A 21,244-nucleotide genomic window follows, 5' to 3' on the forward strand; every position below is an offset into this window, starting at 1 on the left:
GGCGAAGGGCTGAACAGCACAGCACGGGACTGCCCGTGCTCCTGGTTTTCCAATAAACTGAGCTTTGCAAAACCTGACAAGGAACGGAAACGTTTCAATGGGAAGGCTGCCGAGCCCCTGTTGGAGGCCGCGGGGTTGCGGGAGAGGGGCCCCGCGTGTCTCACACCGTGCGGGTGCGAGGAGAGCGGCGCCGCCAGTGCCGCTCCTTCGGGTTCAGCTTGCCGAGGCTTGGCCTTGGGCTCCGCGACGTCCCTGTCAGCCCATCCTAGGGGACAAGGCACTGGGTGGCACCAGCTGCTCTGGCCGGGACTGGCACCGCGAGCCTGGGCTTGTCTGTCTCCGAGTGAACCTGGGGCTGATACAGATTAGCTAAGCTTAGTGTGCCGCAGTCTCCTGTGTTACACCGGCCTGTTTGGCTGGTTGTGTTGCTGTGAGCCTGTTTTCAAAAGGCCTCTCTTGGATCCTCAACAGTCACAAAATGTGTCTCGCGATTTAGATGTTTCCACTCTTTTCTAGCCTGTAAATAATGAACACAGTGCTCAGGAATGCTTGAGAGGGGAAGCAGCTCATTGCCACCCTCGTTTTGCAGAGATAGGGTGAGCAGGGAGAGAGGTGGCGCCCCAGGCATGCGCTGGGTCAGCCACGGAGCCGGGATGGAGCTGGTGACCCCCACGGACATCCATCCTGCAGTGCAGGCCTGGCCGCGGCCGCCCAGCACCTGCACTTGGGGGACGGTGACCATGAGCGAGGAGCCTCCACCACCAGCCTGGCAGTGTCCACAGAACAAGACGTTTTGTGCTCTCTGATGTCGAAGGAGCTTCCTTTAAACCCTGTTTTGCCTTTTAGCATTTCCTTAAAGCCCCCACAGGCCATGATACCTTCGAAATGCTTTTGGTGAAGAGGAAATGCGTTGCCACGTGCAGAACTGACTTCTGCTGACCCTGTGCCCTTTTGGTTCTGCCTGCCTGCTGCTGCCTGCATGTGGATGTGTGGACAAATGTTCTGTTGTGGTTGCACGTGGTGGAGCAGAAGAGGATGCTCTAGAGCAGTTGAGATAGAAACTGCAATGGAATTAGAGCAGAGCAGCTTGTGTTCACTGCTGCCACATCGCTTGGAGCTCTTGGCTGGGGGCAGCAGCCAGTAGGGAATTGTTGGCGGAGCAGACACTGAAATGTGGATTGTCAGGTCACTTGTGGCTCTAAATGTTAGGTCACCGAGTCTCAGATGTATCTGTTGCTGTTTTGTGTCTCTGCAGGGATTATCAGTCATGGCGAGAAAGATCTTGAAACTGGCCTCGTTTGCAGCAGCCACCACTGGCATCTACCTCTATGGCAACAAGTTCCTGGATCCCAATGATTTTGGGGTTGTTCGTGTGGGCCGAGCCATTGCCACAGTAAGTTTTACCCTAGTGACATGAAGGAGGATTTGTAGGTGAATAAGAGAATATAAGAATTGAGAATCGAAGTTCATAAGAACTTGGATTTTTTTGCATTCTTTCTCTGCATTTCTAATGGCAGCTGGCCCCAAAATTTGGAAGAACATTGAGGAGCTCTTCATGTTGTTGAGACAGTGGGGAAAAGAGGTGAAAACACAGAGGGAATAGAGCTATCATTTACACATTTTAGAAAGAAATAGATTGGGATGCAGGTCTGTAGAGAACTTTCTCTGTAGATGAGTGGGGACCTTCAGAACTAGGGCTCACTTTGGGCACACAATTCTATCAATCTGCAACGGTGGCTACCTGGCTACAGCGTCCTGTTGCTTTTAACAGGGACCAAACCCTCGTGTTTGTAGATGCTACTTAGTACACCTGAACATTTGATTTAAAGGATCATGACATGTTGGGGTTTGTTTTGTTTGTTTGGTTTAGTGTACTACAGTAGTAATTGCCCTGAGACTGTTAGTGTGAGAAGTTTGGGAAGAGAAAGGCTGGACTTTGAGGAGCATTCTCAAGGCAAGGCACAAGGGTGGGGGATGATTTACTGCTGAGACTGGGTTGGTTTCCAGATCCCCAAAGCAAACCCTGCAGCATCTTGCTAGGCACATTGCTGCATCATCTCTGTTTCACCCTGGTGTGGATCGCAGCTCCAGAAGAGCAGAGAATGGGGGCTGCCAGCCAAACAGGATGCAGTCTTTCCAGGGATGTTCACCAGAGAGTCCACGAGGAGTAAGGAACAAAGCAGAGGGGAGCCCAGGAGGAGGCAGGGTTCACATACCTCACTTACGTGATGCCTTTTCAGGCATCATGCTCTCCATCGCTTCCCAGCCCCAGCACGGAGCAGCTCTCTGCCTGCGGATCCGGCCATCTCTAAATGCTTTATTAAGGAGTTTACAGGGAGCCAGCTCCCGAGGGCAGGTGCAGTAAGAAGCAAACTTCATTCTTTGACTGGAGTGCCATACCATTTGTATGTGCAGGCTGCACCAGGAGTCGTGGGGAATGGATGCTTATTTTGAAAAGGCAGAGCAGAAATACAGACTTTAGTAGGTGATAAGAGTGCAGCACATGTGCATACTTTTGAAATAAGAATTTTCTGTTTCTTTTTGAATTCTCTGTTCTTTCTAGCATATGGGACATGTTGTTTCTGAGAAATTCTTTAGTTCTTCTGCACCAGTGACCTCTCTCTTCCCAGATACGGATTTGCTTTAAGTTGGATAGGCAGATTTTTTTCTTCACACATCTTCAGTAGGATGGGTGAAGCCAACAGGATAGTTAGACAGGTTAATTTCTAAGAAGCTCTCAGCTCCCTGGACTACTTTTTTTGTAAATGAAAACTGAGGTTCAGTAGCAAGCAAGTGTCTTTGGATGGTGGTGGTATCTACATTGGTCTGTAGAAGCTGCCTTTCAATCTAACTGTGACAAGGCTCCTTACTTGGATGCTTAACTCAGTCTTTGCACTGTATTCAGCCAAAAGCAGACTGTAATTAGTAGATTGCAGCTCTTAGAGCTAAATTCAGCAGCAGCAGATGCAAAAAAAATAAGACAAGTTATGGAGAAACCAAAAAATAAAAAAATGGGGAAGTCAAAAATCCTGACCCAGAACTGCATTCACAGGCCTCCAGATAGGTTTGATCTGAGTTTGATCAGAAAGATTTGAGTTTGCTCTTATTTTAACCATACTAATTCACTTGTTCTTTGCAATGTTTCCCAAGAGACTTGTTGAAGTGTCCAAATAGAAAATTTCTTCTTGAGCCTTAGCATAGGGAACTGGCACTTGCTAATGTGTGGATAAACAGTTATTCAGAAGGAACATTGTGCCAGCTCCTCGCAAAACCTGGGAGTAATTTTAGGAGTGATGGAAAGTGTGTAAGGAGTTGAGAATTAAATGAGGCAAAGTGGAAGCCCACATCTTTGGGATATTTAACACTGGATTGATAGAAGATCAACTAAACAAATAACATGGCAAATAAATAGTGTATAGAATGTGAGGAACTGGGTGAACTTGTAGGCCTTTTTTATGTTTCTAAAACATGGCCCCAGTCTGTAGACAGCACTAATCTTAGATGAGAATTAATTCTGTTATCTGATTTCCTCAGATTTCAGATGCTTTCTGTGTTCTGGTAGAGCTAGAAACCTGGCAAGGCAATTTTGCATTTGCTGAACTTCTTTGAGGGCACCCCAGCTGTTTCAGAGCACATCAAATGAACATTGTGTGCTGTAGCTGGAGTGCATCTCAAACACTAGCAGCGATTTGGCAATGTCAGAGTTGCCTATCAGGATCATCATAATACTAATTTAGTGTTTAAGATTACGATGTAATTAGCAACTGCTTAATTAATTTCTTCTTCCTCTGTAATACAGGCCAATCTGTTAGCAGTTTCTTTTCAAGTTGGAGGTGATAATTACCCTCATGGACCAGAAATAAAATAAGAACCATCTCATGCCTTCACCCAAGGCTGATTTGAACCTCCCTCTGCTTCCAAGTTGTTCTTTGACTTGGAAATATGCTTTGAAAGATTTTTCTTCCAAATATGTTTCCATATAGCTGTGCAGCTCCTGAATTCACCAGGGGCAAACAAGTCTGAAAAGCCAGAGGAAAAATTTTCAGTCCTGAAAAAAGGAAGTGCAAGAAAGCTCAGCTCCAGAAGGAAAGCCTATGTCTGTTTGAAACTGCTTCCCAGCTTAATCTTCTCTTACGTAGAGGCATCTTTGTGCTCTTGACTGCTTCCCAGCTGTCAATTCCAGTGCCTTTTTCCCCAAGCAGATTTGATCCTGTTGTCTCTTGGCTTTCCAGGGTGCTGTGGTTGTGCTTTGTGTGCTTTTTCTGCCCACTTCCCATGTTGGGGGTGCAGGATGACAGCAGGGCTAGTGTCCCACTGCGGAATGGGCTGCAGTCCCTGTGGTAGGGAGGTTTCAGGGAAGCTGACTTTGGGTCCAAGCCATGCAAATGGTGCTTCATGGCAAGGATTTGGAAGTTCAGATGACACATTAGTGGATGAGCTCATCTCTCATCTAGATAGACACCATTCTTCTCTCCCCTCTTAATGCAACTTAATGCAAATGTCCTGTAGGTTCCTGTTTCATTTGCTGTCGTTCTGACTGTGGAAAGAGAAGAACTCTAATTCCATGATAAAATTGGCATTCTTAAGATTCATTTTTAAAAACCTTTAGGCACTGAAGAATCTAACTCTATTTTCTGAGGCTGTGTCCACCTAAGAAGCTTTAGCTGGATTTTCATATTGCACTTGTGTAATTCTGTGCCTGCCCCTTTTGCCCTCTTGCCCTTTATTCAGCCAGATCTCCCTAGAACTTCTGCTCCTGCTAATGGGGGAGCTTGTGGCAGCCTCTCTGTTCCCTGCTGAGCCACCCAGCCCCACGGAGCTCGCTGGGCACCAGTGTGGTTAGGCAGCTTGGAGGTGTGAAGATGAGATGGGACATGACTGGTCCACACAAGCAGGGCTGGATATTTGATATTGTCAGTAGCTGCTTCTCTCGTGGAGCCCAGAATGCCCGAATGAGGGTGGTGAGAATGGGACGCTGCTGTGCAAGGTGCTGTACAGAGGTTTCTACAGTGCTTTGAGCTTTTCTAGTGAAAGATGTTATAGGGATACTAAGCACTTTTTTTAAGGTCTCTGGAGTGCTTTCTATAGAGGGTGAAATTCAGCATTTGAATTCTTGAGAATTCTTGTATTCTTTTTTTTCATATAATTTTATTAAAATACTGGTAACTCCTATAAATACTGTAAAATCACTATGAAGCCTAGACTTTTGAATCTAATCTGCGTGCATTCTCCTTAAGATATGGTTTATTGTTTTGTCCAGACCAACTGCGGAGTTTTCTGACTCTTTCTGGTTTCATCTGCAGACAGCAGTTATTACCTATGACTACCTGACCTCGCTCCGGAGCGTCCCCTATGGATCAGAGGAATACGACTTCCTTAAGTCCCAGGTAGGTGGTAAAGCACTGAACTCTGTCCTGGTGGTTTGTAGCAACAGACACAGCTGTCTGCACAGTAGAAAAGATTCTTGCAGGACTATGGGAAGGTCAGTGGCACATGTCAACGTGATACAAGAGGGCTCTTGTGGCATGGCCAACACTAGCCTTGAGCCTTTGGCCCATGAAGGGAACTGAGCTGGGAAACAAACAGGAGGAAGTAAGCACAGGCATCACATGCATTGGGAAAGCTTTGGTGTACTGAGCATCCAGGCTGTCCTGCTGTTGGCAGGTGTTTTTGAGGGACATCGGTGAGCCTGACGGGAGCAGAGCTTGTGGGCTCTCCAGCAACATCACTGCAGCGCATGTGCCAGCGAAGGGTCACCTCGGAGTAGAATAACCTCAGTGTTGAGAGACTCCTTCAAGAGGGACTAGAGAATTGCATGGCAAACCCTTAGTCTCAGTACAGCTCCAAGTGGATGGCAGTCAATCTTTTTACAGTCTAGCAGCTCTGTCAACAGTCTCTGGGAGCTGAGTTTGGTAGGTTTACACGAGCTACTTCAGTGCAAGAAGTTCTCCCGCTGGAGTGGGTACTAAAGCAGAGTCACTGGATGAGGCCAGCTGCCAGTCACTGGATGTGACTGTCTCTGCCAAGGGTATGAGGTGTGTGAAGGATGGTCATGCAGAGGCTGCTTGCACTTGCTTCTGTCCTGAATACATCTCTGGTGTTCCCAGGCATTCATTGTCCTTCTGAGCTTTCAGTCCTGCTAGTGAGGCCAAATTAACCTCCCATTCATGTGCTCAGCGCTTGGAATTCTCTTTTAAATGTGTATATGAATTGCTTACTGATTTCCACCTACATTTTGACACTGGGCTTAGACCACAGATTCTTTTGAGCAAGGGACTTGGAGACCATGGGATACAGATAGTGTGGGCAGATCTGGATGCAGATGCTCTGCCTCTGGTGAGGGAGATGGTGCAGTTGCTTGGATGCTGATGGTGCTCGGGTCAGGCTTGCTGCTGGGAGTGGAAAAGCCCTCCTTTCTGGGTGTTTGCACCTGGTACTCAGTACTCTGAGAGGTGCACTCAAATGCACGTGATAAAGCTCCACTCACTCTCCATGAATTCCAGTCAAACACTGAACTGGAACCTCCACATTGCTCACAGGCTCAGACAGGAGATAGCAAACCTCAGTGGTAGCACCAGTCCTTAAGCCTATTGAGGCCAAACAAGGACAGAGTCATTAGGAAATGGTTAAATGAAAAGCAGATTAAAAGGAAATAGATTCCCCAGGGGCCATTAGCCAGGTTCCCACTTAGCTCCAAGGAACCCTCTTCAATCTTACTCTGTTTTTCTGTCCCTTGTGGTCACTTCTGTTGCTAATGCTCTCAGCTAGATAGTTCTCAGCCCCCTTTTATGGCCAGTAAATTGGAGATTTATAATTTTCTGTGAGGAGATGAAATTTTGCTCTGCACCCACTGGGTTTGGCAGTGTATATTTGGCACTTCTGCCACTCTCTGCCTCTCCCCTCAGTCAGGAAATATGAGAAGACATCTTCACGACAGTACTCACAGCCCTTACTCAGCAACCATTGGAGAAGAAAGTATTTTTTTCCTTTATCGTTAGCATTCCTGTCATGGCCTGTAATAGGAGTGTACCTGCTCAAATGGCCATGCTTTATGTCCTTTACAGTCTCATTTCCCCACTGGTGGCTGGACCACATGAGTAATTTGATTTTTCCCTTGGGTTAGGGAATCTATTCTGGGTTGTCTATCATTTTCCTATAAATGATGGTAATGTGATGATAACCATCATTAGCCCCAAGACACAGGATGCTTCCTAGGAATGTCTGTAGGTCCCATGTCAGGAATGCTGGGGGAGGCCTGAGCTGCCTTGTCTTCACGTCTGCTTCATTAAATGGTCACAGCTGTCTGTGCATGTGTGAACTTGGATGTTCTTGCTTCTGCCCTGCTTGTACTGTGGGTCAGAGGAGGAATGAGGACAGTGCACTATTTCCCATATGTGACATTTTTTTCCTTATTACTTCATCAACAAACCACCTTGTTCTGCAGAAGGCTGCATCTCTCATAGATTCCTTCGTCTCCTGAGGAGGTTTGTCTCATCTCAAGCGAGCCTCCTCAGTGACATTTCCACTGCGCCGCTTATCGCTGGCATCCAACATCATCCAGCACCTGGGTATCTTTGTTGGCCCGGGGAGCATGTTGCTGGCACCAGCTTCTGCAGATCCTGCTGCCAGTCAGGAGATATCTTACAACACGCAGTTTGTTTAAGGGCTGGCATATATGGGCTTCCAAGTTGGTTAGGAAGCAGATTCCAGTAGGTTGTCTTGCGGCACTACTGGCATAGATGCAAATCAATCTTGACGAGGGCATTGATTTTGTTGGGTTCATACCAAAAGAAGACAAAAGATTCCTGCTGAAAATGTGGACGTTGGTATATTTTTAATGGAGGGGAGATGTTAAGGAGAGAAAATAAAACTCCTGTCAGGGTGCCTCAGGAGACAGCAAGAATCTGTTCTTGAGTTAACTATATTGGCTATGAAATTACTTTGTCAGGAAAAAGCCATTTGGGGAGGTTAATTAACATTCTTCCTTTTGAGAACAGAACTGAGATATTCTTATTCAAACTTCTGGATTTTGGACTGCTACTACCTGGGCAATTATTTGAAAGTTGCAACCTTATGCCTTCATCCTACAGAATATATTTTCTTGCTCCTGGGATACTCTTTCCAGCATCCATAGCATTTGCTTTCACAGTAAGGTGGGTGTTTTCAAAAGAGCTTTGTCTCACAGTACATTTGCCTGGCTGAAGGAGCCTGCTGCCCCTGAAAAGATGAGTGGGTGTGCATGTGTTTTTCAAAAATAGCCTGCAATTTCAGACTAGTAAGAGAGCCTGTGCCTTTGGCCCGCCCTTGTGATTCAGTAATACTGTGGGCCTTAAATAAGAGGAAGCAATGTCCTGAAATATTTTCTTCATGATAGATCTGGACTGTGTTTGCAGAGAGAAGTCCCTGGGGGCTCTTGATGGCCCTTCTGCAGAAAGGCCTCTCTGACTTGGGGCTGTGGGCGGTTCTACTCTGCAGCAGCTTCAGGAATGGGAGTTTCTCGGGGAGAAGTTCCCTCCTTCTGTGAGAAGTGTTTGCTGTGAGAGCTGCACGAGGTGGCTGTTTCTGTCCCTGCAGCCTTGGATGGCTGTGCTTGCCCTTCGCTATGGGGCTAGCGCATCGACTCCTCGCCCCCTTGGCTGAGCCTGATCTGTGGTGAGCGGCAATGAGAGGAATCCAGTGAGCTCCTATGCGACACTGAGTAGCCATTAGGTGGCAGTGACTATCTGTCACCAAGCTGAATGGCTACCAGAACAGAGAGGTGAAAAGCTTCACAGTCCATCCACAGTCCCTGAGCCGATCATGTGAGGTTGCCCTATTATGTGCTCCCCAGGATATCTCTTCATCTAAAAGGCATGGTCACGCTAATGCAGTCTAAAAAAGCTAGTGGCAGGGCCAGCTGGTGCTTTGATGACTCTACATTTGAGCACTGCTGTCTAGAAAACTTCCTGACAACACATAAAGCATGAAAGCTTTGCGTTGAAAACATATAACAAGCTGCAAAATAAATCTTCTAATTATAAGACACTTCCTTTTCCTCCTCCTTTCTAAAGTGGTATCAGCTGAACGTTATGGCCACAGTATCTCTAGGGTTTAATTTTGTAGCATTGGGACTGTCCACTCCTTGGGATGTGGGCCTGTGAAACAGGATATTCTTCAGTCCTGCAGTGATTTATTCAGAGAAGTGGGCCATCTCCATGTTTTTGGAGGAGGAGGAGGAAGAGAAGTGAGGGGAAATAGGTGTTCTCTTATTTAATTTGCATGTTTCTTCCTGGCCAGGCACCCTCATCTCTAATGAGCTCCAGACTCCAGGAGTATGTGTGTGAAGTGTCAAGCAAAGGGTTGTCCAAGTGGTCCTGCATCTGTCCAGCACTTCCCCGAGCAGCAGTGAAGCTCGGTGCCCTGGGAGCATTTAAGGTTCTCTCCTCCATATGGGGTAATCCCTTCTCACTGAGATTGCAGAAGACCTCTTGACTTGGTTTTCTTGCAGCTTTCGAAGGGTACATAATAGCTAGAGAACTGTGTGAGGAACATCTCAACCAGGTGCATTGAGAAAGCCACAAAGAAGCTCTTGAAGGATTTAGACTGCAAGGAACATGTACCATGAGGAGCACTATGCAAAGAGCAACTGGGAAGTAGAGAAGTAATCTTGTTTTATATAACATTTGGTCTACACCTTGAGTCACAACATGAAGTGAACGCTCAACAATGTGAAGTCAGAACCTTGGCAAGAAACAACATCTGCTCTGAAGAGCTGTTGAGTTTTATTTCTTTATGTAGGTTTTTCACCCTAGGTGAAGACTGCGCTAATAAATGGGCATACAGGATTTCTCAGGAGATTGAAAGCCTTAGAAAAGATGGAAGGAAATGGCAAAAAAGTGGCAATTGCTTAGGATGCTACTATAAGTAATTTAAGTCTGGTCCCATTGACTTTGAATCCCCATGTAGGGTTGTTATGTTAATGAAAGACTAAGTAGCCTTGACCTCCTGGCCAGTTTGTATAACTTGGTTATTAAAGGCTGCCTATAAAATCAATAGAGCTGACAGCTATCCAGTGCTTAACCTATTTTAAAAGTAGGAAGACAGCTGGCTTAAGAATTGCAATAATTTTATCTGAGACAGGGAAAAATATATACATAAAACATTCAGTTGGTGATAGAGACACGATAGTGCTTGCAAGGGTAAGCTGGGCCTCTCAGATGTTATGTGTAGGGTTTTTTTTGCCCTCGAGTCTCTGTCAAGATTCACATTGAATATGCTGTTCTCCTTCCAAAGGATATTTTAGTGAACTTGGAATAAAATTCCAGCCTCTGAAGGATGCGTGTTAGGAGCACAGAAATGTAGATACAGGGATGAAAAGGCTGGTGGTGCAGAGGAGGATATTTCACATATCAAGCCAGGCTGGAATTGTAAAGTAGGACTGAATACTATAGATTTGCTCTGCTAAACCAGTGACCTTATCACATTCTCCCTAAAGTGTATCTGATAAAAGAATGTGCTGGAGGGTAACACACAATTATCTTACCTGTCAAGCCAGTGTCTTCATTTAGGCTGTTAAGTCAGTATGAAAGGAGTTGCTGCAGTGGGCAATGTCTTACAAACACTCCTCTGAAGTTCTTGACAGGGCTGAAGGCTTCTTGGTGGATCCAGACAAGCCCTCATGCTTACATGGGACCCACCTAGTTTGCACACTTGAGGAGAAGGTGTCTTCTCCAAAGAGAACACTGATTTCCTTTTCCATCTTGAGATAGGCAGGGCTCTGCTAGGCTGGGGAAGCCTTCCTGAAGATTAGAAAAAAGGGACTTAGGTTTTCTGGGTTGGAGCAGCAGCTGATTTTGTTCAGGCACACAACAAAATGTATGTTTCAGTGCCAGGTTTTGTAGCTATCCCTTACTTTATTGACTAGGGAAAATGTTTGCAGGATCTGCCTAGGAATTATTGGCATTAGCCCATGTAAGTGTACATTTTTGTGCGTGAGGACTGGCACATCTGTCTCTTGCAGATGTTTGCCTAAGTATTCAGAATGGACTGATTCTGTTGAAAGAACCATGTCCAGAAAAGAATAAAAGGTTCAAAGATGGCTTCAGAGGAAGAGCGTGGCCTAGTTATGCATAATTTCAAAATAGTTTGAGATTTCTCTATTTTTTTTTGGAAAGTCCTGCCTTGGTGAGCGCAGATTCTGCTGATGGGGCAGCACGCAGAGCCACGTGCTGCTCCTTGCTCTGCAGCAGCATCATCTTGGCAGGTCTGACACCAGCAACAACTTGTTTTTGTCAGTGTGCTGAGCTGATGTGACTTGGACGGGACCCACAGGGAGCAGATAAACATAGTGACAAGGGTCATCTTTATACAGCCTCCACTCTGTTCCTAGCCCCCCGCCAACAATGCCTCAGCCTGTGAGGCTGCACGTACACACCTAGGCACGGCGCTTTATGAAGCCTTCTCTGCAAAGCCTGCATCCATTTACTGTCTTGCCAGCTTTGCTGAATTTACAGGTATCTTCACTAAAAAGGTCACTGGCAGAACTGGTTTCAAAAGAAACAGCTCCTGAAGTGACCTGCCTGCCCCTGCGGTTTCTGTTGGAAAATGGAATGGTTTTGGTGTGCCTTTCAACTCCCTAAGTGTGCAGCCTGTGCCTGCTTGTAGGGCTGCTCTGGTGAGTTGCTCGCTGTTGTTTTGTTTAGTGTATTTCTTTTCCTGAGGTATTAGCCACTGCTGTTTCCCCTGAACATGAGTAGGTTTTTGCAGGATTGCTGAAGGGCAGCATGTTTTGCTTTCTCATGTGTTTACTGTAGGGTTGCCAGGAGAGGGTGAGTAAGGGAGATAGATGCACTTCCCTCCCTGGGGCTCTTGAATTTGTGTTCACCATCAGGCAGCAGGGTGGGCAGAGCCCAGAGGAGCCGTTAAATCTCTTGTGCCCTGGTATTGCCTGCTGTGTCTCTCCTCTCCTGCTTCACGTCCATTTCTTAGCTTCTACTTCTCGCAGGAAGCCAAGGCTTTGCTGTGGCAGAGTCTGAGTTGAGAGTAATCAGTGCTGATATACGGAGTGGTGATCCTCCGCTGAGGAGCAGGTTATAATGAAACGTTGTCTCCTAAGCATGGGGAGTGAGAAATGGGTTGGTTAAGGATCTCCCCGTGCACAGGAGGGCTGCCTGCTGGAAACACGCTCTGCTGCCTGTGGGCCAGTGCTTGGGCTGCACGCGTGCTCCAGGCTGAGAGACATCTGCAACCTGAAGCACGGGAAGGGACCTGAGAGTTGTCCCAGCTCCTGTCTCCCACAGCAGCCAGGGCTGGATCCACCCTCAGCTTCCCTTAGCCTCTGTTGCCCTCAGAGACCCAGGCTGGCATTGAGTCTGTGCCAGGAGCAAAGGTGATGCTTGATTCTTTAAGCCTGCAGTTTCACTTCAGGGTAGCAAGAGCAGGATGGCTCAGGAGCAAGCACAGCTAAGCAGAAGCAGGGCCAGCTTCACGCAGGGCCCGTGGGGACTGTGGGTGAACTCAGCTCCAGGCAGGACAGTTTTCCCTCTTTGTGGCTCTGCACCCTGGCGTCGTGGGCAGCCAGCCAGCAGATTCCCCTTTCCCAGTCGCTCTCTGGAGTAGGATTTTCAGTGCTGGCAGAGCCTGGTTCCGTCCTGGAGAGAAGAGCCCCATGCTGCCTGTGCCTTAGTGCCTTCTTGGGGATCCCGCTCCAGAGCCGTTCGGATATCAGGTTCCCTGGCATGCCAAAGGCTGAGCTCACAGCCCAAGAAATTCTTCCACCTGTACACAGGCTAGAAACCTGTTATATTCCATATTAATATTGATGGCCTAAAGTAGGCTTGTTTCTTTTTATTTATTTATTCGTAGGTTATTAAATTTCAATAAAGCAATAGCAAAAAAGACTTTCTCTCCTTTTGTTTTTAGGCTTCTTTATTTAAGAAAATCATTGAAATTGTGAGACATACATGCAATTATTGAAAGCAGATTCTTTTATATATCTGAAAAAAGGTTCACTGCTTGTAATTGTTGGACATATGTTCAGTTAATTGAAGAAGAAGCAATGTATAGAAAAGACCAGTCCTCCCCAGCCCTTGTGCCGGTGGCAGATGCCACCCCTTCCACCTGCGTCGCTCGACAAATTTCATCTCAAGATGGGAAATGAATTCTCAATTGCAACATGCCTGGTAATTAACCGCACTGTAATTCCAATGTGCAGTGCTTGTCACCCACCATCAGGAGGGAGTGGAAAAGGCACTGCATTTTGTTGATGGTTGAACATTTGTTTTCCTCATCATTTTGACACCAGATGTAATTGCCATTCCTGAAATATTCTCTTGCTACCATTACAAAGCAACTGTTAGGGACAAATTAATTATGAAGACTCTTGTCATGACAGATTAATAAGCCAATGGAGGAGACTTTTTACCCTGCTTTCAGACAAATGAACAGTAAAAGCTAAGAGCTCCCAGATAACCGCTAGAAACTCATACTCCTCTGTAAGCCAACACATACTTTGGGGGAGGTGGTGGGCATTCACAAAACTGGAAATAGAGTAAGGAGAAAATTTCCAGACTTGCCTTTTTGTACATCAAGCTTTTTCTTTCCCAGTTTCATTTGCCAAGATGAGGTTGGGTCTGTGTACTGCCATATGGCAGGGAGGTCGTCAGGGCTCTGCAGCTCAAAGTCAGTACTGGACCATTGTCTTCTGTCTGGGTCGTGATTGAGCAAGGTCATGAAGATTTGGGAGTAAGGAATGCAGAACTTTGGATTTGATGGATTTTAGGAGAAGACATAAAGTTAGGATCTGGATTGCTTTATAGCCATTAAGGATACAGGGACATCAGATCCCATGTGCTGTTTGAGCTCCAAGGGTCTCTTGATGTCCTGCCTGCTCTGTCCCTCTGGAAGCTGCAGTTTCCACCCTTGTTATTTCTGTGGGTGCGTTCTAGGGGTGTTGCAAATGTGGCTCAAAGCCTTCCTCTGCTGGAGGTGTGGACGCACATTGGTAAAGTCCAGTTCTACTAAAGCCATAGAGAGCAGGAATTTGAAAGATCTGAATTGCTTATGATTTGTTTAGAAGCTTACCAACTTCTGCGCACAGTCGGGACTTGGCAACTGTCAAGCAGTCAGACGTATATAGAATCACAGAATGGTTAAGGTTGGAAAGGACCTTTGGAGATCATCTAGACCCTCCTGCACACACAGGGTCACCTACAGCATGTAGCATCCAAGCTGCATCCAAGCAGATTTTGAAGATCTTCAGAGAAGGAGACTCCACAGCCTCCCTGGGCAGCCTGTTCCAGGTCTCTGTTACCCTCACTGTTAAGAAATTTTTCCTTAAGTTCCTGTGGAACTTTTGGTGCTTCAATTTGTGGCTGTTTCCCCTAGTCCTGCATGTGGCCACATCCTCCTCACTCCCTCCCTTGAGGTATTTGTATACACCGATCAGGACCCCTCTCAGCCTTCTCTTCTTCAGGCCGAACAGGCCCAGTTTCAATCTGTATCTCACAGACTGACTTCTATGGGGTGCTAGGGAGTCTTAAGTGATGATGAGCACATGATTAAAAAGGACATATTGGCACCTCTCTAGATGGGACCAGCAGAATTGCCTCTTCTTTTTGTTGCCTGTGGCCACGTGCTGGTGTGCACAGTGCTCTGTCCCTGCCCTGCAGAGGACAGTAATGAAAGCCCAAAAAGCTCCTGCCATGGACCCCTTCCCGAGAGAGCTGTGAAGCTGCATTCCTTTCCAGAGATAAAACCAAGTCCTCATTTATCCCATTTTCCATCTTCCTCTGCCTTCTTCAGGCAAGTCCCTGTTTCACTGTGATTTCATTCCTTTTTGTGGGGTCTGTTTGGGATATATAAATACTTCCTTATTGAATATGTGAGGCAGGCCATAGGTGCTAGTTAGTATTACTTTCAGACTACTAGCGTCTTTGCTTCACACTCATCTGCTATACTGCAGATTCTCTGCAGTCCTCTCTGGCATGCAATCTTTGTCTTTGGGACTGTTCACAGTGTTGCATTTTACCAGCATGGTCTGATTCTTTGGAGGATCTTGGTCAGTTTTTCCCTGGGAGCATTATTTTTCTGTTGGCTTTTATACCGATTATCTTGGTGATGGGCTTTTCTCTTGGGCTTGCCATTTACCTTCTAGCCAACATTAGAAATCTACTATCTTTGATCTAGTGTGTTGATGAAGATCATCTCTTGCCTGTTGTCTTCATTGCAGTATCATCTTTGGTGTTTACATTTGCTATTTCTTTTCCAGCATTAGCTTCTCATACCAGATTCTCTCCATTTTGACAAGGAAACATTGACCTTTGCTCCTGTGAGAGTCAGACCAAAACCTCTGGATTCTCAGGTGGATTCTTTTTAAAATATTTTTAAAATATTTGTTGAAATGTGGGGGAGGGTGGAGGAAATGAGTTGGGATATTCTCCCACAGCCAGTGGAGCAGAAATCTGTTTAATAATCTCCCATGTTGAACTGCTGTTAAATACAGTATTTGCTAGTCCTTTGATGCTGGTTGGGATAGGTAAGCTGGAGATGAAGGCTTTCTGTACCTTTTCTTGCTGGCACTGTGCCTGACTTCCCGTGCAATGATAGTATTTCATGTCGTACCCTGTTCCTGGTAAGCGTAATAACAGCTGGCAATGAGTCTGCAGGTGGAAGGACATTCCATTTTCTTGAAATCAGAATGAGACAAGACACCCAGCAGCTTTACTGACTGTTTTACTCTAGTTTCTTATAATATGTTTGACATTTACAAATGCAGCACCCCTGCCTCGTGGATGCTCATTCATCTCTTAGATCAGTAGGAAAATGCAGCAACTGGCAATGGAAAGGGCAAATGTTGAATATGTAAGTGTATATACAGATGATCTCAATTTCATTCCCTTCACAGCCTGGGTGAGCCACAGCCAAGCGCAGGGGAAACGCATGCAATATAGTTCACTGGGAGACCATCTGTGATAAAGGCAATTACCTTTAGTAGTGCTGGGGGTAATTCCCTCTGCCTGTTGTGGGAGCAAAGTGATGTGCTCTGGACGGTGACTAATCAACATGCAGCCTCACCTGGGATGTCATTTTATTCATCTCAGCATGATGCCATATCAAATATTCTTACATTTTTCTTTTTTTTTTTTTTTAACTGCTATTTTTAGCTGGCAGCTTGAAAGCCGGCGTAGCTTCTCTGTGGTGCCTGTGTCCCCGCAGCCATAAAGGATCAGCAGACCCAGCGCCACCTTCAGTGGCACCCACACGAGCCCAGTGTCTCCAGATGCTGTTTCCAGTGACACCCACACAAACCCGCACAAAGAGGAGGGGCTGAGAAGAAGGGTCTGACCTTCTAATTGCAACTTAACAAGTGTATTGATTGTACATGAATCAGAAGAGACACCAGCGCAGTCTCCCATACCAGTGTCACTGCTGGGGGGCTGACAGACTCCGGCTTCCTTTCCGAGTGCTGAGCTGTGCAGCGCTAACCAGAGGAAAAAGCTGGAATAACTTATACAAATATTTTTTTTTCTCTAAAGTCAGCAGCTCTGGCTCTGATACCCAGAGGGGAACAGATCTGCTGAGTAACAAGGGGCCTCTTTTTTCTTTTTCTTTTTTTTTTTTTTTTTAGCATAGGCACTTTTAAAAGTAGAATTGCACTTTTCTAGTGACGATGATTTACTGGCACTGGTAACACTGCCACTGTCTTACTGTTGGACCTCACACTATGACAGTCACTGGAGTTTTGGGGAATGGACAGTATAATCCCATGGTTGCTAACTTTCCTGACTTCCTAGTCAGTCTTAATTTAATCAGTTCCAGGTTTTTCTTGTGTTTCTCTCTCTCTCCTCTCTCCAGGCACCCTGTTCCTATGGGAAAAGGGCTGCACTTCGAAGGTCAAGTTTCTCAGGTTAAAGAAGGAGAAAGGCATCTGCCTCTGTCAGTTTGGTGAGGATAATTTGGATGTTTTACTGAGATCTCCAGGGACATTGCAGTGGAGATGCTTCTTTCTGGGTGCTGGGACCATGCTGAATGGGGTCCATCTGCGTGGCTCTAGCAGAGGGGCCCTTTTACTCTGCTCTCCTGGCTGGAGTGACCTGCCAGGAGAGGAGTTACATATGTATGAGGGGGAGAAGCTGCTGTCGCAGGGCTTCATCTCCTGATGTTGACTCAGATGGGTCCTGACTGGAGGTCAGCTGTGACGTGCAGCTGGTAGGGTGGGATTCGACTGTTGGGAAGAGAGAAATGTCAGCTCAGATTCTTTGGCATCTACGAAGTGGATGTGACGATTTCTCCCCTGCAGCAGCAGCAGCAGCGCCTGCCGCTGCGCTCCCCTCTTCCCTGCACGCCCACGCAGGAGAGCAGACTGTGTGAAGCTATCCTGTCTTGACCCTCGCTGCTGAACTAGATGAAACTCAGCTGAGCTTTCTCTGTCTTTTCTTCTGTGCTTGGGACACCCATCCCCAAAACTTCCCCTCTTTATCAGTGTATCTTTCAGTGTTCCTGTGACCTCCATGGATCTTTCAGCTCAGTGTAGTGCAGAATGGGAAATGGACAGTAAGGCGAGTGGCTCCTACGTGTGCATCTTCATCTCTGCTGCTGAGCTCCTTCACATTGCTTTGAAGGACAGGACGTTCAGCACTGAACAGATTTCTGTGATATTAATTTCCTCTAATCTTCTTCTTCTTTTCTAACTCTGGTACCACCCTGTGCTTTCCTTTTCCCTTACAGTGTTCATTTTCATGGGTAGCTGGAAACTGTTACCAAATCATTTCCCTTGGCATCAACTGGTTTTATTTATTGAGGGTGAATCAAGAAACGGTTCCTCACTTTGTCCCATCCTGGTTTAGCCACCAGGCGGTGGCTCCTGATGTTTCCTCCCTTGCTTGTTTTGCCTCCTCTACTCCACCTGGGATTTAAGACAATTTTGAATGAAGGAAGCATCTCTAGAGCCCCCGGCTGGTGCGAAGCCTCCCCATACGTGGCCATAACTAGAAGCTTCAGTGGCAACCAGTTCCCACTGGGTGCTTGTTTGAGCTCTTCCTCGCACACTCCCTGTGGTCCTGGACGAGCCTTTCCCTGCAGCTGCCTTCCCAGGGTCTCCTTTCACGGGTGTAGCTGTGTGGGCAGTGTTTTCAGGTTATTTTTGCTGCATAAAATTACCTTTTGCTGTTAAGTCTTAATGGTTTCTGTGGAGTGTGGCAGAAGCTCCTGTTTTGGGAGCACCTCTGAGTGCAGGACATCTCAGCTGAACTTCCCTGCAGCCACTGAAGGCAGCAACAGCACAGAGCCCAACAGCACTGGTGGCTGGGACCCTCCGCTGTAGCTAGACACAAGACCATCCAAGATGGGGTCCTTGCAAAACCTCATCTTGTTTTCACTCCAATCCCTCATGGTCTGATCCGAGCTGAATTATAATTTATTAGCAAGATTTTGAGAGAAGCTGTGTCAAATTTATTATCGTTTCACCTGCCTTGTAACAGAAGCTGCAGGCACTATGATCAATGGATTGAGACACGTGTCTAATTTCGCTGCGGCTTCGGTAAACATCTGTGTCTTCTGCAGCTGTGCTGCTGAGTGGCTGCCTGTCCACCAGGATGCCCTGCAGTGAAATACTGCATGGCATCTTTGTCTCGGCTCTGCCAGGGCAACAGGGCACTGAGGGCAGTTTTGTGACCTGCCTGCTGCGCAAGTCATGGCATCCCAGCTCACTAGGTCTCTGTATTTCAGATATCACTAGATCTGGTCTTTCTGTCTCATGCAAATGTGATCTTCATAGAATCACAAAATGGTTGGGGTTGGAAGGCACCTCTAGAGATCATCTAGTCTGACCCCCCTGCTCCAGCAGGGACACCCAGAGCACGGGGCACAGGGCGGCATCCAGGTGGGTTTGAAGATCTCCAGAGAAGGAGACTCCGCAGCCTCTCTGGGCAGCCTGTGCCAGGGCTCTGTCACCCTCACAGCAAAGAAGTTCCTCCTCCTGCGCAGATGGAACTGCCTGTGTTTCAACTTGTACCCATTGCCCCTTGTCCTATCGCTGGCCTCCACTGAGGAGAGTTTGGCCCCTTCCTCCCTAGATTCATCCTTCAGGTATTTATACACATTGATCAGATCCCCTCTCAACCTTCTCTTCTCCAGGCTAAATGGACCCAACTCAGTCTTTCCTCATACAAGAGATGTTCCAGTCCCTTTGTCATCTTGGTTGCCCTCTTACCTCATCTTCATGCGGCAGCTCCATGGGTTACAAAACTGAACAAAACCATTGGGCTCTCAGTGGCTCCGACTTCTCTGCTTTTGCTTTTCCCTGGATTCCGTAGCCTTTTCCTCAGTCCCTGCGTGGCCCCAGCACGAGCGGCGTGTGTGCCCGTGAGGCAGGCGCGGGAGGCAGCTGGAGCAGAGCCCCTTGCAGGGCCCTGCCGCGCATCCTGACTCCGGCAGCTCCCCCGCGCGCCGCAGCCTGGCGGGCGCCTTGGCCGATGGCTCGCGGCTCCGGCCCGGCAAAGGATCAGGGAGCAGCAACGGGGCTGTCTCAGCACTGCAAGTACAGGAGATGTGGCTGCGACAGTGGCAGGAGGGAGCCGTGTGCGAGTCCCACTCCCCATGCGTCAGATGTAACGGGTCGGATTTAGCACGAGGAGTGGAAATTAGCCTTCGTTTTGCACTGTTTCCCTTCAAGATTCACATGGGCTCACTCAAGCTTTTGGCTGCAACTTTCCCAGACTGCCAAGAAGCATTAGCACGTGTTACTGTTTTAAATTGTGCTTCCTTTCTTACCTTCCAAAGCTTGACTTGAGTATTTGTCAGAAGACAATACCTGCCCTACTGGTACTTCAGTGTGCATTTATAGTAAATCATCAGATATCTCTAACTGTAAAGCAAGGGGTATTTGAAGTAGACAGTCAAAGAGGCTAGAAGCAAAAAATGTCTCCAGGATGATCCTGACAAGTAAGAAAAGGACTTTTATTGTTCACTTTTGCTTGAGTTTTTCCTTCAGATGTGTGTCAGGTAGGACAATCTAGTTAGGAGAGGAGAATCAGCAGATTTGATTTTTATTTCCAGTCTTGCCATTTCTGTGCCTGGAGGATCCAGGCAAATCCTTTCTCCCTTCTGCAGTTCTTTTCCCTGGTCTAAAGAAAACAAGGAGAGTTTTCCTTTGTGAAGTTCTTTCATAACTGCACATGAAACTTGCTGTAGAAGTACTAAATAATCTTATTAAATAATCTTGTGGCATGGTACTGAGTGCCTGTACCTACCTACTGAAAATAAGGTAGCATCTCACACTGTAATGCTCTGCTAGTTAGGTGGCTGAGACTAGAAGAGACCCCACTTAAGGAGCTGAAGATCTTATTTCTTATAGGAAAGGTCTCAATTTCTTGGATGCTCTATTTTCAGTTCTTCAGGAATGAGGGGCCTGCTCAGCCTGCTCTCTGTAGCCCTGAGTTCATCTTTGACCTTCTTGCACACAGCAGAATGTTGCTCTATGGAGGTGATGTCTGAAGGTGTGAAGGACTCAGCTTGACTCTTAGGTTCCCACATTCATTAGGTTGATCTGGAGCCTTTAGCAGGAGAAAATGGGTTGATGAAGCCATAACCATAGAACTACTACGTCCCATCCCAGCTATGTCTGCTGAGGAGACCCAGACACCATAGTGCATTGTATCTCAGACGTGTTCAGAGGGGAAACAGCTCTTCCTTTTTTTTAACTTCCTCCTCAACTGCCCACAGATAACTAAGTGCAGCTCAGTTGCCTCTATTAGCCATTTACCTAAAATTGAGCTGGCTAATGAAAATGTTTCTAATTAATACGAGGCAGATTAAAAGTCATTACAGCAAGGTCGTCACTAATGAGAGCTAATCAGAGCACAAACGACCGGGCTCGGAGCAAAGTGAAGATGGAGCACGAGGAGCCTGTCGGTGCTGGCTGTGCGGGCAGCAAGGGCAGAGCACAGAGCTGCCATCGGCGCCTGGGCCCAGCCGTGAGGCTTCCTCCTCTCCCCTGCACCCTGGGAAGTGGCCAGCTGGAGATGGAGTTGGGTTTTCCAAATGAGCTGGCACCCAAGTCTGTGAGTTTGTTGCTAGATTCCCTCTTAGTCAGCAGGACTACGTTGTGAGCCTGGGCATCCGTGTGATGAGCGTGGGAGGACGTGCACTGCAGCTGGGAAGTCAGCATCGGCACGTGCTTTTGCATGGATATTGGAAGAAGAGATGGCTGAAAGGTGGGAGCTTGCACATCTCCACAGTGTGAAGTGGGCTCGCTTAGGGGTGCACA

At 47.0% G+C, this 21,244-nt stretch overlaps 1 protein-coding gene across 1 annotated transcript in view; it reads left to right on the forward strand.

Moving 5' to 3' along the window:
• The first annotated feature begins 13,153 nt into the window (after positions 1 to 13,153).
• The window catches only part of ADCK1 (aarF domain containing kinase 1), a 60,361-nt gene continuing 52,270 nt past the window's right edge, over positions 13,154 to 21,244 (forward strand). Inside the window, exons 1-2 of the mRNA XM_026048302.1 lie at positions 13,154 to 13,160; positions 15,267 to 15,340. Of these exons, the coding sequence (XP_025904087.1) occupies positions 13,154 to 13,160; positions 15,267 to 15,340 (81 nt within the window). The remainder of the gene's footprint in view (positions 13,161 to 15,266; positions 15,341 to 21,244) is intronic.

This window comes from Nothoprocta perdicaria, unplaced genomic scaffold (genome assembly GCF_003342845.1).
Source record: "Nothoprocta perdicaria isolate Ctin4 unplaced genomic scaffold, notPer1 scaffold_53, whole genome shotgun sequence".
NCBI lineage: Eukaryota > Metazoa > Chordata > Aves > Tinamiformes > Tinamidae > Nothoprocta > Nothoprocta perdicaria.